Raw genomic sequence first — 17,553 nt, forward strand, 5'->3', positions numbered from 1 at the left:
TGCAGATAGAAGAGCCATGCTCACATGTGCATACGCCCTGAAAACTCGTTCACTACCAAAACATCTTCGCTACTCCAGTTGCAAAGTGCCCGTCAAAGCAGCTTTTTATTTACAAACCCAATGCTGCAAAACCTCTCATCCTCCGTTTTGAAGAAATTTCCCAGAAATTAGGTATTCTGGACACACTACCTGATGTTGCCCAGAGACCCGAACCACTGCCACCTTGGTACACCTTTCCCGCTGTAGGCAACTACGCACCGACACAATTTCACAAAAGGCAAACTCCATGTGTACACATATTATAATAATTTTTGGCACTAGGCGAAAAATACAAAGAATACAGAGCATTTTATACAGACTGTTATAAAACAGCATTTTACGTCGGAAGTGCTGTAGTACAAAATAAATGGGAAAAGGTAGTCAGGTTGCCTTGGTGTGCATCAATTTTCTCAGCCGAATGTTATGCCATTTCCGTGGCTGTTGCAAAAAAACTCAAAAAGAACATTCAAAACAGCATCACCTACACAGACTCGCTCAGTGCAATCACAGCACTGCATGCCAGGAATGTAAGAAAACCTTTAATAGGAGATATAATACATAACATAATAGCTGCTAAAATACAAGGATATGAAATTAAGTTCTGCTGGGTACCAAGCCATCTTGGAATTAGTGGCAACGAGAGAGCTGACGCGTGCACTGCTCAAGCTCACCATAAGGAAGTCAGGACTGTAAATACTATACCCTATCCAGATTGCGTAAAGTTAGTAAAAATAAACGAAGAAAAATGGCAGTCTATATCGAATAGTGAAGAAAATAACAAACTATGTTTAGTAAAACCCATCATGGGAGAAAGGAGATCATGCAAGCACCAGGAACGTTTTATAGAGATAATTTTATGCTGCATGCATAACGGACACACACGCCTGACACATAACTTTCTACTGACAAAACAAGACATACCTCTTTGTGAGAAATGTGGAGGTGAGCTCACAGTAAATCACATTTTATTTTTGTGTACAGGGCTCGAACGGCTAAGGAAAAAAATATTTTACTGTATTTTACAATGAACACATTCCTTTCCACCCCAGTTTACTTTTAGGAGATAATCCACTTGTAGATATTTCATCTGCTTTTTAGTTTCCTGAAAGAAGCGGTGATCTTAAACTATAATAACACAAAGACTATAAATTCTAAAAATTCTTACCCTGTGCTTTCACGCACTTCTTGATGCACCTTATCCATTTTCTCAGGCCTGAGAAGAAGGCTGAAATCTTTATTTGATTTGTTGGGCTCCTCGGAGTCCTTGTCCGGATAAGGACTTTCGCTGAGGACGCCCAATTTGTAAAAGCAATTATACCATGTGTTTGGCACATGAGTCGGTGTCGTTGGCATATTCTCTCGTGGATTACGTTTGCATCGAAATCCAACTTAATCGTCGACTTACGTCAATGGAAGCGATGGACGTAGCGGGTCTACCTTGATCTTCGGAAGCAGCAGCCACTCGCTGTCTGCATCGAGGCCCCGCCGAAGGATTATGCGAAGTGCTGCGTCGTCTTCCGACTGCAAATTGTCCGTGGATCCGCCCCTGCTACGAGGGGATTCCTGCAGGTGTCCATCTGCACATGCGCAGCCAGCCAGCTCTACCCATCAAAAAGCGGAGCACTCTCGGTCGCCGGTCACTTGGCAGCAGCGGCAGCAAGCTGTGAACATCGTTTGAGAAACTGCTCTTTTTGCAGGCTGCCCTACTCCTTGGCTCATCGCTACCTTGTTTGGCATCGGACGTGGTCTTCACCTGCCCAGTTGAGAACGCGAATCAACCCGCGGATTGGATGCAACAGCCTTGCCTACAGATCCATCTGGAAGGAAACCTGTTCTTCGGCTGGCAACCGCGGTCATTCATCACCAGCGATACCACTATCAGCGCCGGCCACACGGAATATAAGCTGCTGCCCGTGAACGCCCCTCTGGGGCACGACGCCGTATTGGCAATGGAGCGCTTACCTTGCACTCTGTTCCAGGCTGCCCTACTCCTTGGCTCATCGCTACCTTGTTTGGCATCGGACGTGGTCTTCACCTGCCCAGTTGAGAACGCGAATCAACCCGCGGATTGGACGCAACAGCCTTGCCTACAGATCCATCTGGAAGGAAACCTGTTCTTCGGCTGGCTACCGCGGTTGTTCATCACCAGCGATACCACTATCAGCGCCGGCCACACGGAATATAAGCTGCTGCCCGTGAACGCCCCTCTGGGGCACGACGCCGTATTGGCAATGGAGCGCTTACCTTGCACTCTGTTCCAGGTGAGTTACCTTGATCATTGCACTTGCCTAAAAAGCAAGAATCGCTGCTTGGTTTTGGTGTCGTGCCCCAGAGAGTGGTTATTTGCCCTAGAAGCATGCGAGGAAACTGTGCAACATTGCTTAAGTAGTTTATTCTTAATTCTTTCCGGGGATGTGGAAACAAACCCCGGACCTGATTCTAATGACATCCTGGCTACTGTGCTGGAGACTGTACAAAGGATCGAATCCGGCCAAGATGGAATTCGAAGTGATTTGAGAGAGTTGAAGCAGTGGCAAGCGTCAGTAGACATTGAACTGAAGCAGTTGTCTTCTAGACTTCGCAGTGTTGAAGTGGACGTTTCAGATCTAAAAAACAATCCCGCTGCGTCTTCGGCTGATTCTCCTGGTGCAGTTTCCAGCGTCATCTCTGACCAGCTCAGAATTATTGAATCGCGTTGTAATGACGCGGAAAACAGGCTGAGATGCTGCAACTTGCTTTTTTTCGGCCTTTCCGATGACATATCTGAGACATGGCCAAGTGCTGAAACAAAAGTGATTGACCTGTGCAAGAAGGAATTGGACATTACAGTAGATTCATCGCAAATAGAACGGGCACACCGCATTGGTAAATACGACCCGGAAAAGTGCAGGCCAGTGATGGTAAAATTCACATTGTTTAAGGACAAACAACAGATCATTGGGAACGGCATCAAGCTGAAAGGAACTAACTGTGCTGTGCGCGAAGATTTTTCCTTTCAGACACGACTGGCTAGAAAAAAGTTGATCGAATTTGCCAAACCACAAAAAGTTCCGTACAAGCTAAATGTCGATAAGCTGAGAATAAACGATAGTGTTTACGTGTACGACGCCGCTACTGACACCGTAAAACTATCTTCCGCATAGGTAAGGTGTTGCTCGGCTACACGTGTCATCAAGAAAGAACAAACATCTTACCGCAATAACACCGCGCAATCGCAGCTCTCCTTACTTTTCACTAACATACGCAGCATTCTTCCTAAGCGCATCGAACTTTGTTCATACCTTGACAATTGTGAATGCGACATTTTAATACTAACCGAAACGTGGCTCCATAAAGATATTAGGAACGATGAAGTCTTGCCTGATATGGACAGTTTCACTATCTACAGAAACGATAGGAGCGACAGAAGGGGAGGAGGGGTGTTGATTGCTGCTAAAAAGCATATAACTTCTTTTCCCGTTGATATTCCTAGTAAATTAGAAATTTTGTGGGTTTGCATCACATCGCTATCTTCCAAGCATCTTCTTGGAGTTTGTTACAGACCACCAGATAGTCCGCAATCATTCGTCTCTGATCTACATGATAACCTAACTGAAGCAAAAGCTAAATTTCCAAAAGCAAGTATTTGTCTACTTGGTGACTTCAACTTTCCCGAAATTGACTGGCCGAGCTTAAGTTCGAGAACACGTGATGGCACTAATTTTGTTCAACTAACTCTCGATTTCTCTTTGGTCCAATTAGTCGAAAAACCTACCCGAGGAAACAATAAGCTTGACCTCGTCTTCTCGTCAGTCCCAGACAATATAAGCCCTATCTCTTATTCTGATGGCTTCAGTGACCACGAACTGCTTAATTTCACGATTTCCATGCCTTCATGCGCACGTGCACAAACACATAAACGTATTTTTGATTATAACCGCGCTGACTACAATGCCATTAATATCGGGTTACAATCCTTTTGTGACACATATCTTCCGACTTTTTCTCAGCGTTCGGCCAACGATAACTGGGTTTTGTTCAAAAATAGTTTACTGGAATTAGTACACCGTCATATACCACTGCTCACCCTCCGCACGAACGCGTCTAAACCATGGTTCAACAGGATGTTACATGCATTAAAAAACAAGAAAAAGCGACTATTCAAAGCTGCCAAACGCCTTGGCACACCGGCTTCATGGCAGAAACACAAAACCGCCGAAAAAACATAGTGTAGTGCCATCCGCAAAGCAAAGCTTAAATATTATTCCCATGACCTTCAATCCCTTATGACACACAACCCTAAAAAATTTTGGAAAACGATATCACCTATTGACACTCCGGTTCTTGTTTCATTGTTGGATAACACTGGTGCTCCAGTTATAGAAGAAGAATGCCCACTTATATTTAATAATTATTTTTCTTCAGTGTTCACACAGGAAGACCATTCCACTACTCCACCATTAGTAGATGCCGATTACCAGTACATGAGTCCCATAGAAATAAGTGTCTCCGGTATTGCAGCATTAATAAACAATCTTAAGATTTCGACTTCTGCTGGCATTGACGATATTAATACAAAAATTCTCAAAAGCACAGTGATCCATTCAAGCAATATTCTCTTCCATATATTTCGTCAGTCGCTATCAACTGGTGAAATTCCAAGGGATTGGAAAATTGGTAAAATTATCCCCATCTTCAAATCAGGTGATAAAACGAACGCGCAAAATTATCACCCCATATCATTGACATCTGTCCCATGTAAGATCCTCGAACACATCATCGTATCAGCAGTGGCGCAGCATCTAGATAGTAATAATTTCTTTTTTTCTAACCAGCATGGGTTCAGGAAAAGCTTCTCTTGTGAGACTCAACTACTGGAATTTACTAACGAGCTACTACACAACATGGACGAGAACTTCCAAACAGACTGCATATTCTTAGATTTCTCAAAAGCATTCGACCGCGTTGCGCACTCACGCTTAATAGGTAAAATTACTTCCCTCAACCTAGACTCACTAACAACCTCATGGCTAAGGAATTTCTTGTCTTTTCGTAAACAGTTCACGGTTGTTAACGGCCACTCATCTCCGTTTAGCGATGTTCTATCTGGTGTTCCTCAAGGAAGCGTCCTGGGCCCGTTGCTGTTCCTGATTTACATTAATGATCTGCCATCTAACATTACATCAACCATTCGCTTGTTCGCAGATGACTGCATAATTTACCGCAAAATCCGATCACCTGCAGACCTTCTTGCACTTCAAAGGGACCTCGATCATGTAACCGCTTGGTGTTCATCATGGCAAATGTCACTTAACACTGAAAAATGCAAGTTAATGACATTCAGCCGCAAAAAATCATAACTCTTCGTTCAATTACATGCTCGATAACAGCTTAGTCTCTCAGGTGTCTTCTTACAAATACCTCGGTGTCCATTTTTCATGTAACTTGTCCTGGTCCACTCATATACAGAAAATAACAGCTAAAGCATCCTGGACCTTAGGATACCTAAAACGGAATCTTCATGGAACTCCTGCTACTACCCGTAAGCTCGCCTATCAAACATTTGTTCGTCCGCAACTCGAGTATGCATCATCCATTTGGTCACCTCACCAGGCTTATTTAATTAACTCCCTTGAATCAGTCCAAAATCGTGCTGCGCGTTTCATCTCCAGAAACTATGACCGTCACTCAAGCGTCACAAACATTAAATTATCGCTCTCTCTTTGTACCTTGCAATCACGAAGATTAATTGCCCTAATCTGCTTATTTCACAAGATAGTCTATAGCACTAATCTTTCGACTCTCCCTCTTGCCCAACCTCGCCGCACCTCGCGCCGTTTAAACAACCATCTCAGCTTCAAACGCCTTTCAGGTAAAACCGTTGCATTCAATTCATCCGCTTTGCCGCAGGCTATTGTTCACTGGAATGGTCTTCCGGAACACATCGTCAATATTCGTGATCCAGCTTCTTTTAGGACCGAAATAACAGCCATTTTTTCTAATTACTGACGCGTCAATAACTATTGTATAATGATGTTCTTACTGTTTAATGAGTACTAACAGTCAATCAGCATTATATAATCGTGTCATTCATGCTCCTGTTATTACCCCTATTTATGTAATCCCCCCCTCACACAATACTCCATGCTTGGAGCCTGTGAGGCAACGTGAATAAATAAATAATAAATAAATAAATAAAACCCAATACAGTACAATACAAACACAATTTTCGGCCACAGTGTCACAGTAGAAGCTTTTTCTCTTTTGACTTGGTCTTTATTGACAGTGTATGTGGTAGTAGCCGCAGGCCTTTAACGTGCTAGTTTTTATTAGGGCACCCACAGTGTTTACTGCTTGAAGGCATTTATCACATCATTACACATTGGTTTCTTCCATTGTGCTTGTAAGTTGTGATCAGTACTTTTTTAAAGTGACAGTAACTGTGCAGCTTTGCTGTCCTTTAGAGTTGCCTGACTGACCTGAACAACTCTTCACTGAAGTTTCAATCTCTTCTAAGCCATGGAGTGGCAGAGCTTTGCAATGCTGCAGTCAAGCCACACATCAAGTCATGGGCAGACACATTCCAGTCAACTGACCACACGTTGACAGAAGTGAGTACATGAAGCAAGGCAGTTTTTTTAAAGACGAATATAACTGTGTGCTCATTTTTGTAGGATGACTTCACTTCTTACGAAGCCAATGATGGAATCAGACCATTTTTACAAACATTCATTGTCACACTTGATGGAGCACTAAAAGCATTCAAGGTGAGTGCTATAAGTGCATCTTCTTTGCATTCATTATTGTAAGAAGTTGCATGCCAGTATTTTTTGTAATGACAGCATCGTTATACAATGGAACCCCACTGTACTAAACTCACATATAGTAAAAATACTAATGTAGTAAACTGAAACTGCAGCCTCATTTTGCTTTCCATCGATGACTGTACATTTTTTTTTTTTCACTTGTAGAAAATACTTAATATTTATTAAAAGCACAGTAAAGAGCGTTTGGTCAAGGCAACATACTTCCCACGGAGTGATGACATTATGACATCACTTAGTCTAAGAAATCTCAGAGCAATAGACGCGTAACAGCATAATCACAAGGCCAGCAGGTGGACACAAATAGATATCGGAAATGATAAAACGGCACTCTTTGAGACAGCTTAACCACCAGGCTCGTGAGCTGCGAGAAGCCAACTTTCCCAAGGTCTCGGCGCCGTGAGGCAAAGCGCACGTTGCACGTGAAACAAAGAAGAGAGAAAAGCTGGCGCTGAACATGGAAAGAACGCACATCAGGCTCATGAGTAAGGGAAGGGAAAAGGGGGATGAACAGTCATAGCACTGGCAGGGCAAATCAGTGGCAAGAAGCGCAGGCGTAACAGCACTGTGTGGGGGTTTTGCCGCACTTGATTGTCACACGCACTTCTCGGCTATTGCCTTTCAAATGACATTAAGACCACGGGAGACAGTGCCACGTTCACACAAAGTTAGCCTTTCAATGTGGACTCAAACTTCCCTCTCACATTATATTCATGGCCGCATTATATTCATGCAAATATGGTACTTCCACAAGACTTGGACGAAATCAAGAAAAGTGATAACATAAAATGTTATAACTAAAAAAAACAGTAGCATTAATGAGACTATTAGAGCAAGATGAAAGCTATTTCTAAACGTTTCTTTTCTAAACCAACTTTATTTTGTTTAGTAAATACCAAGTTATCAGACAGCTCCTCAGAGCGATGCCATCACCAACAACTGATATAGTAAAGACGCTCATATATCAATGATTTTTGCTGGTCCACGCGGCTTCACTATAGACGAGTTCTGTATATCAGTTTCCATCCCATGATTGCCTACTTCAGTGGCTACACTTCAGCTTGAGAGCTCCACTGATCTGTAGAAAGTAAATTATGCCAGCTTCAGTTACCATATTTACTCGCTTAATTTGCACACTTTCTTAAAATTAAGGCTTCATAAAAGGGGGTGCACAAATTGCGTGGAGATGTTGCGAACGCGATATAAAAAATTCCACTAAGGTCGTAGCACACAATGTATACGGTATATTGTTGTGTATTAGTCAACTCTGCAACTCTACCCCCCCGAGACCCACGTTATGTAGTTCTCCATGTGATGGCATGATAGCGCATACACAGCTCAAAGCAATAAACACGGAATTCTAGTCACAAAGCCAGCGGTCAGAGGAAAATGGAGATACAAGGCAATAAAATGGAACCCTCGCATATGGCCTGGCTGAGCAGCGACTAACAGAAGAGCCAACAGTTCGGTACTTCCTTCCAAATTCTGACACGACACATGCTCTGGAGGTTACCGGAAGTTTTCTGTTGAGCCGATCGTACAAAAGAGTGACCGCCGGTACAGTAAACAATGCGCAGTTGACTTTTCTTTACCGGAAGCAATTTACAAACGAATTACAGTTGAATCCCGCTTCAGTGAGCTACTGTGGAATCCTGCTTCAAGCGAAATTAACGGGACTCGCAAAAACTTCTGTTGAAGCAGAAGTTTCGTTGTGAAATTGAGCCAGAACATTGATAGATTGGACTGGATAGTTCATGAACATTTATTTTCCGAAAAATCTGCCAGCTTTAGTCTTTCACCATTTCGAAGTCAGCGCTGTGGTGTGATATTCTTGGTACTCCGGAAATCTCAGAATATGGACGTGTTCGGGTAACAAATGCACCCGCTACATTTGCTGTCAAAACTATCATTTTTTCCGCACGCATTTTAAAGCCGTCTCTATTTTCGTCTTATGAAATGCCCGGAGGCATTTCGGCATAGACTAGGCGCACATGCACCTGCATCACTGCGCGTTCAGTAGTGGTCCCGTGCGCCTTGAAATCGATTCTTTAGACAACATGCCAGAAATGGGGTTGCTGGGATTCTTCGAAGACGTTTTGCGACACACGGTATAAACAAGCCGGCGGAGTGTCGTTCTTTTGAGTCTCTGCATAGAACTGCTGTCACACGCAGTGCCTGTGTTAGGCTAGTGCCCAGGTACACCAGGAGGAAAAAAATATTGTGTTATCACAATGCTCGCCTGCGGCACAAAAGTGCAACTACAGTGCACCCTAGCCAGCGGTAGGCTTTTTGCAACATGCTGCCCATCAGCACACCAGGCAACAGCGGACCATTGCGCACCGCTTGCTCGTTGTCGCTAGGCCTAACGTGCTCCTCAATGAAGCTTCAGAAGAAGTGCTTTGGAGCTAGCCACCGCTTTTCACAAAACGTTTCACCGGTTTCCGTCAACACGGTAACTTCGCACTGAAATGAACGCTTCCGTTATGCCGTTGTCAATGGAGCAAGCAAAAAAAGCCAAAAGCCGCCTTGCACCAACGACCGCTGTTCGCAAGTGTGGAGTTCAAGCCGTCGGCAAAACTGTTGCAAGCAGTCATGTGTTGAATCGCTCTTTGTGCATACATGCCTGCACATTCGGTCGGAAACAGCATTCCAGTTGGAAACCGGTCTGAAATAGCATTCCAGGACCTCAAGGCGCCAGGATTCCTTATCGCCTGTGCACGTGTTTGTGGGGGCGGAGCGGTCACGGGGTTAGGGAAGAGACTATGAAGAGTGTGTCTGCCCATTGGACGCTTGATCAGCCACCGGTTTCCCTAGCTAGGTGCCTAGGGAATATCCACTGTATTTAAGCCGCGATTTGGCTGGTTTCAGCACTTCATCTCTGACTTTTGGTCTCCCTGCTTCTCTTGTAAATATGTAAAAAAACCTTCAAAAGTTTACCAACCCTCCTGAAGGCTTCCCTCCGTCATCTGCAGAGCTCATCGTCATGCGGTGAAGACCTCGGTCCCGATACCCAAGCATATCACCCCCCACCCCCCACCCCCCAAGAAAAAAAAATTGGCTGCTTACTCAGACAAATGTCGTTGAAGCTGAACCTTGCTCCAAAAACTGTTCATTGTGGGGTAATTAATTGCATTGCCTTGTATGGTTTGCTGGTGAGGAATGAGAAATGCTTTGTTGTGGCGGAAATTTCACTGTCGCGGCGCTGGCTGTAGCAGGGTTTGACTGTAGTACTGATTTTTTTTGACACCACCCACTCACCTTTCATAGTTGCATGCAGCGATGTGGCCACTCAGATCTTCCTAAGCCTTCCCTGCACACACCCACGTGCATGCTGGTGTGCTTGTGCAGTGCGGGTAATAAATTAGGGGGCGCACATTGTGCGAGTAAATACGGCACTTGCATGCAAGAGTTGTTACTTTGAGGCAGTGTCTTTGCTATGATGCGAGATAACTGCAGTGGTCTAAAAGTGCACGCATGTGCCACAAAAACATGTGTCCAAAGTTAAGTGTGTGCGTGCAACTTCCTCATGGCATGTCATCTCACCAGCAACAGTTTTTGCTACTTTTAGTGCTAATTCGCATGTGGACATGTGCGAAAAGCCGAGATTGGAAGGGGGGAAGAGGGCAGGAGAAGCAGTTGTTGGAGCTTAGCCATTTAAGTTACATAGCAGCTGTTAGGAAGCAAGTGTTTGCTTCTATATTTTTTCTAAGTAGCCCTGAATACTTTCATTGTTTGTCAATACATCTGGTCAGAAGTGTACTGATTGAGCATTCCAGTGCTTGTGCAAAACTGCTAGGCCAAAGTGTAGCACAATTTATTAGAGTTAATTTTAGATTTGCTATGTGTACAATTGATTCCCTTCCCTGTAGTTGGCTGCCATAAGTAAATGTAGTTCTTATTGTTATATTTTATTGTCTTTGTCCAAGGCTGACCTCATTCCTGCCAACTATGACAGCCTGGTGAATCTCACGGCTGCGGAGACCACGTTTCAACTTGAGAAAGCACTCTTCAAGTGTTCTTTCAATCGGGTGAGAGCAACTCCACATAACCTTAACATGTATGTAAGGCTCAATATTTTGGAAGGTACTTCAGCTATATTCCTGAGGGGTTGCAGTTATGTCATTGCAACCCTCATTTACAAGCACAAGCTTTTTCTGATAAACATGTCATTCACATATGTGCTGTGCATTTAGCTGGGAGGCCTGTGTTTTGTCCTTGCAACTTTGGGGGAAACGTGTAGCCTTCGGCATAGTGGGAATGACGAAAAAAGATGGAAGACCTTGAAGCACTGAGGACTAGGAAGTAATTTTTGATTACTTTTAACTCGGTGATGCAGATGAGATTTGAAAAATTTTTGCATTAGGTTACATCATGAGGGATGCACATATGCTGCACGCTACACATATTCTGAAACTTTGATATTGTCACGAAGTGGTGACTGATATCCGGAGAGCATAAATACACCGAAAATGGCGTCTAAACAAAATTTTTTATATTTGGGCTGACTTGCACCCACAATGGACTGAATCACTCGGCGGCGGCACAGCAGCATGCGGGCTCGGCAGTCGTCGAACAGAATGCCCCTTGCTTTTGGCCGTGCTCAATTTAAAGCTGATAGTGAACTTTGAGATAAAGCGTGCAAAGTTACTACAACATTCTACAACAACGTAGAATCGGCTCTCCTGGTCGTGCCTTGCATCGCAAACAAAGCGTTAAAGTGGCGTTCCGGCAGCTTTGAAGAATGAACAAACATACACTACAAAGATTCGTGGCATTACTCCCCTCTCAGATTCATTGACCCGTTGCTTTAAAACATAAGGTGACTAGAAACAGAATGGATTGTGCAGAATAAACACCGAGTGTGGAAACATAGCGTCCTTAACTTTTAGCACGCATAATAAGCTTTAGACAGACGACATGGACAACTTCTGGTCATACATGGCATCGCTGGGATGGAGTCATCTCGTCAGGGCGACTTAATGGTCCAGTCCACCTAACCGACGAAGAACCTTGTACAGGCCGAAATAGTGGCCCAAAAGCTTTTCCCTCAGTCCGCGGCGGCGGCGAATAGGCGTCCAAATTCAGACTCGGTCTCCTGGCTTGTATTTCAAGTTGCATCTTCATAGGTTGTAGCATCTAGCGTTGGTCCGCTGCTGGACTCTGATCCGTAATCGGGTGCATTGAAGTTAGGCGGCGACGTCGACGTTATCTTCTTCGGTAACGTTGGGCAGCATGGCGTCTAGCTTGTTCGTGGCCTCCTTGCCATGGACGAGCCTAAAAGGTGTCATCTGGGTGGGCTCCTGCACTGCAGTGTTTTAGGCGAAGACGACGTAATGAAAGATGGCATCCCGGGTCTTGTTGAATAAAGGAAAAGTAAAACCAATTGCTGGGCTAGTTGGTACATGCTGAATAAAAGAAAATTTGCACAGCGCTAAAAGAGACAAGCACACAGACGACAGGACAGGACAGGTCTTGTGTTCGGCATCGACATACATGGCAAGCATATCGGCGATGGTTTTGTTCAGGTGCTCGGTCAGTCCATTGATCTGCGGATGATATGTTGCCCTCCGGTGGTTTTGTTTGGCTGTAATACAGGATGGCTTGTGTCAGTTCTGCCATGAATGCTGTTCTTCTGTCCTTTATGAGCACATCGGGGGCGCCGTGTCGCAGAAGAATGCACTCCACGAAAAATTTCGCGGCTTCTGCTGCTGTTCCGTTCGGTAGGGCTTTTGCCTTGATGTAGTGATTCAGATAGTTGGTCGCTATGACGATCTGCTTATTTCCAGACGTTGACATCAGGAAAGGGCCAAGCAAGTCCATGCCGATCTGCTGAAAGGGCCTTGAGGGAGGTTCAATGGAGTTCAGAAATCCTGCCAGTCAGGTGGGAGGGGTCTTTCGTTGCTGACAGTCTCGGCACATTTTCACATAATGTGCGACATCAGCAGATAGTCAGGGCCAGTAATACTTGTCTTGAATGCGGCGGTGGGTGCGAGAAAACCCTAGATGTCCAGCTGTCAGCTCGTCGTGTGAAGCCTGAAGAATTTCTTGCGCAGTCTTGCAGGTACAAGAAGGTAGGCTGTTTTGTTCGCTGCGAAGTTCTTCATGAGGACATCATTCTGTGCTCAGAAAGATGGTGGGGGTGAAGAAACCTTGACTTCCAAGTACTTGATGAGGCGTTTTAGGTCGGGGTCCGAGCGTTGCTGCTGAGCAAGAGCTGGAGCTGATGGGTTCCAGGAAGGTGTCCTCATCGTCGTCCGGCAGCAGTGCATCTATAGGGGCTCCGGCAGGCATTTGGCATCAGAGTGCTTGCGTCCGGACTCGTAAATGCCGGTGATGTCAAACTGCTGGAAGCACAGGCTCCTCGTGCGAGGCGGCTGGAAGGGTCCTTCTAACTAGCTAACCAGCACATTGTGTGCTGATCACTGACCACCTAGAACAGTCATCCGTAAAGGTAGGTACGGAATTTCGACGTAGCCCAGATGATGGCAAGGCACTCCATCTCAGTTGTCGAATAGTTAGCCGCAGCCTTGGACACGGAACGGCTAGTGTATGCGATTACTTTCTCCAGTCCGTCAGTTTTTTGAATGGGGAAGGCGCCTAGGTCCACGCTGCTTGGGTCGGTATGAATTTCAGTCTTGCCGTTTTCATCAGAGTGTGCGAGGATCTGTGGGGACTGTAAACGACACTGAAGTTCCTTGAAGGCTTCCAGTTGTGGCATTTCCCATTGTGGCACATCTGCCTTTGTTAGGTGGGTCAGAGGCTCGGTGATGCGCGAAAAGTTCTTGGCAAATCGTCGGTAATACGCGCTCAGTCTGAGGAATCTGCGCACAGCTTTCTTATCAGCCGGTGGAGGAAACAGTGCGATAGCAGCTGTTTTCTGCTGGTCTGGGCGTAATCCCTCCTTCCTAACGATGTGGCCTAGAAACAGCAGCTCTTCATAGGCAAAGTAGCACTTCTCTGCTTTCAAGGTTAGTCCAATTGTGTCTAGTACTGTTCGAAGACTTTTTAGGTGCTCTTCAAAGTTCGAGACGACGATAACGACGTCGTCTGAATATACCAGAAAAATTTGCCACTTCAGGCCTGCCAGCACTGTATCGATTACGCATTGAAACGTCGTTGGTGCGGAATGGAGACCAAATGGCCTCACCTTGAACTTGGAAGTGGCCATCCGCAGTGATGAATGCGGTCTTCTTGCGATCTCTTTCATTGACCTCAATTTGCCAGTAGGCGCTCTTGAGGTCCATCGATGAGAAATAGTTGGCATTGCAGAGCCGGTCCAGTGTGTCGTAGATGCGAGAGAAGGGTAGACGTCCTTCTTTGTTATGTTGTTCAAGTGGTAGTAATCAATGCAGAATCGAAGTGCTCTGCCTTTCTTTCTCACTAGAACTACCGGTGCCGCCCAGGGGCACTTTGAATGCTGGATGACATCGTTGGGAAGCATTTCTTCCACTTGGTCCCAGATGGCTTGTCGTTATCGCGCCAACACATGGTAGGGGCTTTGGCGGAGAGGTCGGTCGTGCTGATTGGTTATAATGTCATGCTTGGCAGTCGGCGTTTGTCTGACCTTCAGGGATGTCGAAAAACACTCGCTGTAGCTTCAAAGCAGATTGCGGATCTGGTGTTGTCTGTTCCAGCACAGGGCTGGGTTGATGTAGAAAGTAGGCAAGTTCTCTTGGTCAGGCGACTCTTCTGCAGATTGGTTGGAGAGAGCAAAGGCGTCTCGTATGTCGGATGTTTCGTCTAAGAAAGCAGTCTTCATTCCTCTGTTAATGTGCCAGTATTCTTCACTGAAGTTAGTCAGCAGTACTTTGATTTTGCCATTGTGGAAATGTGCGGTGCCTCTTGTGATGCTGATTCCTCGGTTTAGAAGCAATTGCTTGTTCCCCTCGGTGATGGCTTCAGTGTTATTGGCTTTCGTGGTGCTTACGATGACGCTTGAGCGGGGTGGGATGCTAACTTGTTCCTCCAGGACACTCAGGGCAACGGGATTTTCCAAAGTTCTCATCGAAGGGATGGCCTCGTCCGTGGAAAGCGTGATCAGCTTGGATCACAGGTTGATGATCGCCTTATGCTCACTAAGGAAATCCATGTCCAAGATCACTTCACAGGAACATTGCGTAGCGCAGCGAAGGTCGCAGGATAGGTATGTCCCTTGACAGTCACTCGCGCTGTGCATCGTCCTGATGGCGTAATGACGAGGCCTCGAATTGGTGCGAATTTGTGGGCTGTCCCAAGCGGTCGTGACTTCCCTCAGCTGCGCAGCGAATGTTCCATTCATCACCGAGTAATCGGCTTCTGTGTCGGCTAGAGCGGTAACTTTCCGAGGTCAGAATGTCCTGGCTTTTGTGTTGCACATCGTCCGCGGCATCGGGTCTCGGCTTCGTCGGCTATGTGAATCATGGGTAGGGCGCGTCGTCGAAGCTTTTCTGTGTGGTGGCATCATTTTCAAGGCAGTACGGGTCGTGGTTGAGGTTGTCATTGTATGTGGCATCGGCCTGTCGGGGGCGGCGTCTGCATGTGGCATTGTCATTGGAGGATCTTTGGCATTTCGCTCGTGAGCAACCTCACCTCCAGAGGTTGCTGTCTTTAGTTTCTCCTACGGGGGCTGGGAGACCTTCTTCGTACCGTGGCTGCGTAGCTGTGGCGTGGCGACGCAAAACGCGAGGTTGACGGTGATGGTCAGCGCGAAAGGCAGTTTGGCGCATACTCTTCTCGACGCAGGCACTCGTCAATTTCTTGCGGACATTGGCCGAAGCGTGGACGTGGTGAGTCAGCGGCAAATCCGCGAAGATTGATACGTTGGTACAGGCAGTGACGAAAAATAGGGCCGGCCGCAGTGGAAGCACAACAGCTGATTGTCCGAAGTCCTCCAGGCGTTGCATTTCCTGGGACTTGAGCACTGCTCGTAGGCTGGGCAGGCGGGAGCTGGGAGGCTGCATTCTGAAACAAGTGGTTCATGTCAAAGAGGACGTAGGGGGTGTTGGTTTTGGGTTGAGGAGTGCATACTCCAGCGGCGTAGGTCATGGCCTGGGGTTCAGTGGCCGTCGGGGTGCCAAGTGCCTGTTGCACTTCTTCCCGTACCACATCCATGAGGGTCGCTGTTTGTGGCTGTGGGGATGGTGGCAGCAACCGTCGTAGCTCCTCGCGGACGATTTCGCAGATAGCTTCCTGCAAGCTGTCGCTGGGAGTGGTCATCGTGTCCGGACTCCGGACAAATTGCAAGAGACATAAGCAGGGCGGTTGTACTGCCGAGTCCAGACGTCAAGGGACTTCTTGATGGTGCAGGGTTCTTGCATGAACTTCTCAACGGTTTCTGGCGGCTGGCAGATGGGGCTGGCAAGCAGTTGTTCTTTGACGCTGCGCATTATAAACTGAACTTTCTTTTCCTCAGTCATATTGAGATCAGCGCGGTGAAAGAGGTGCTTCATTTCTTCGACGCAACCGCGTACGGGCTTGTTCGGAAGCTGGATCCTGGGCTCGAGGAGTCATTCGGCTCTTTTTTTCCTCACGGCACTGGTGAATGTCTTCAGAAGGTTTCTCTTGAATAGTCCCTATGTCGTTGGGGAAGACTCGTGGTTTTCATACCACGTGCGTGCTGAGCTCTCCGATGAGAAAAGGACGTGTCCTATTTTAGTCGCATCATCCCAACTGTTGAACGATGCAACGTGCTCAAATTGGTCTTGTCATTCTTCAGGGTCTTTGCCTGGAGAGCCATTGAATGTTGGCAGCATCTGCGGCTGTTGCAGGACGACTGGGGTCAACGTTTGTGACGAGGCCATGGTTGACATTGCAGCGTCTTTTCGTTGTCGGATGCAGTCCGGCAGGGTCCCGAACTCAGGCTGCTCTCCCTGGAGACGTCAGCTGGCTGAGAGAACTGGTGGCTCGTCGTCCGGTACAAAGCACAGAGGACTGGCATCACACCTTGAAGGGGGTGTCCAGTACATGGATGGACACCCAGCACCTCCACCAGATGTCACAGTGGTGACTGCAATCTGGAGAGCAGAAAGACAGTGAAAATGATATCACAAAACTTTATTTGGGCTGGCTTGTGCCCACAATGGGCTGAATCACTTTGCGACGGCATAGCAACAAGCATGCTCAGCGGTCATCAAACAGGATGCTCGCCACTCTCGGCCATGCTCAATTTAAAGGACTGTTGATACCAAATTTTTGCTTGTGTGTTTTCTTATTTCAAATGATGCGTTAGACATTCATATACATGGAGCACCCTGTGGTATTCAAGTATGACTGCTAAATAATTTATAATTGAATTTCTTCTTGACGCTGTTTTGGTTTCGGTTTTATCGACCGAACGACCGTGACGTCAAGTAGATGTTTCGGTCATGTGATTCACTAGAAAAACTGTAATATAATCTCTGACAGGTCATATTTTGTCATTCTAGGTCTTAGAAGAGGCTGGATTTAATGTCGTAATGAATTAAGACTACATATCAACGATTACATTAGTTTTTCTAGTGGATCACGTGACGAAAACAACTTGACGTCACAGTCATCGGTCAGTTGATAAAACCGAAACAGCACGAGAGAAAAAATTCAATTGTAAATTATTTAGCAGTTGTAGGCAAATACTACCCAGTAAGCCATGTGTTTTTAATGTCTGACGCATGTTGGACAGTAGAAAACGTGCAATAAAATTAGGTGTCTATAGTCCTTTAAATCTGATGGTGAACTTTCGAGATAAAGCGTGCAA

At 46.1% G+C, this 17,553-nt stretch overlaps 1 protein-coding gene across 1 annotated transcript in view; it reads left to right on the top strand.

The window, feature by feature from the left end:
* The window catches only part of LOC144112546 (conserved oligomeric Golgi complex subunit 4-like), a gene marked incomplete at its 5' end in the record, with an annotated part of 72,813 nt that overhangs the window by 47,759 nt on the left and 7,501 nt on the right, over positions 1-17,553 (top strand). The window contains 3 exon segments of the mRNA XM_077645349.1: positions 6,483-6,629; positions 6,693-6,785; positions 10,769-10,870. Of these exon segments, the coding sequence (XP_077501475.1) occupies positions 6,483-6,629; positions 6,693-6,785; positions 10,769-10,870 (342 nt within the window).

This window comes from Amblyomma americanum, unplaced genomic scaffold (genome assembly GCF_052857255.1).
Source record: "Amblyomma americanum isolate KBUSLIRL-KWMA unplaced genomic scaffold, ASM5285725v1 scaffold_408, whole genome shotgun sequence".
Lineage (NCBI taxonomy): Eukaryota > Metazoa > Arthropoda > Arachnida > Ixodida > Ixodidae > Amblyomma > Amblyomma americanum.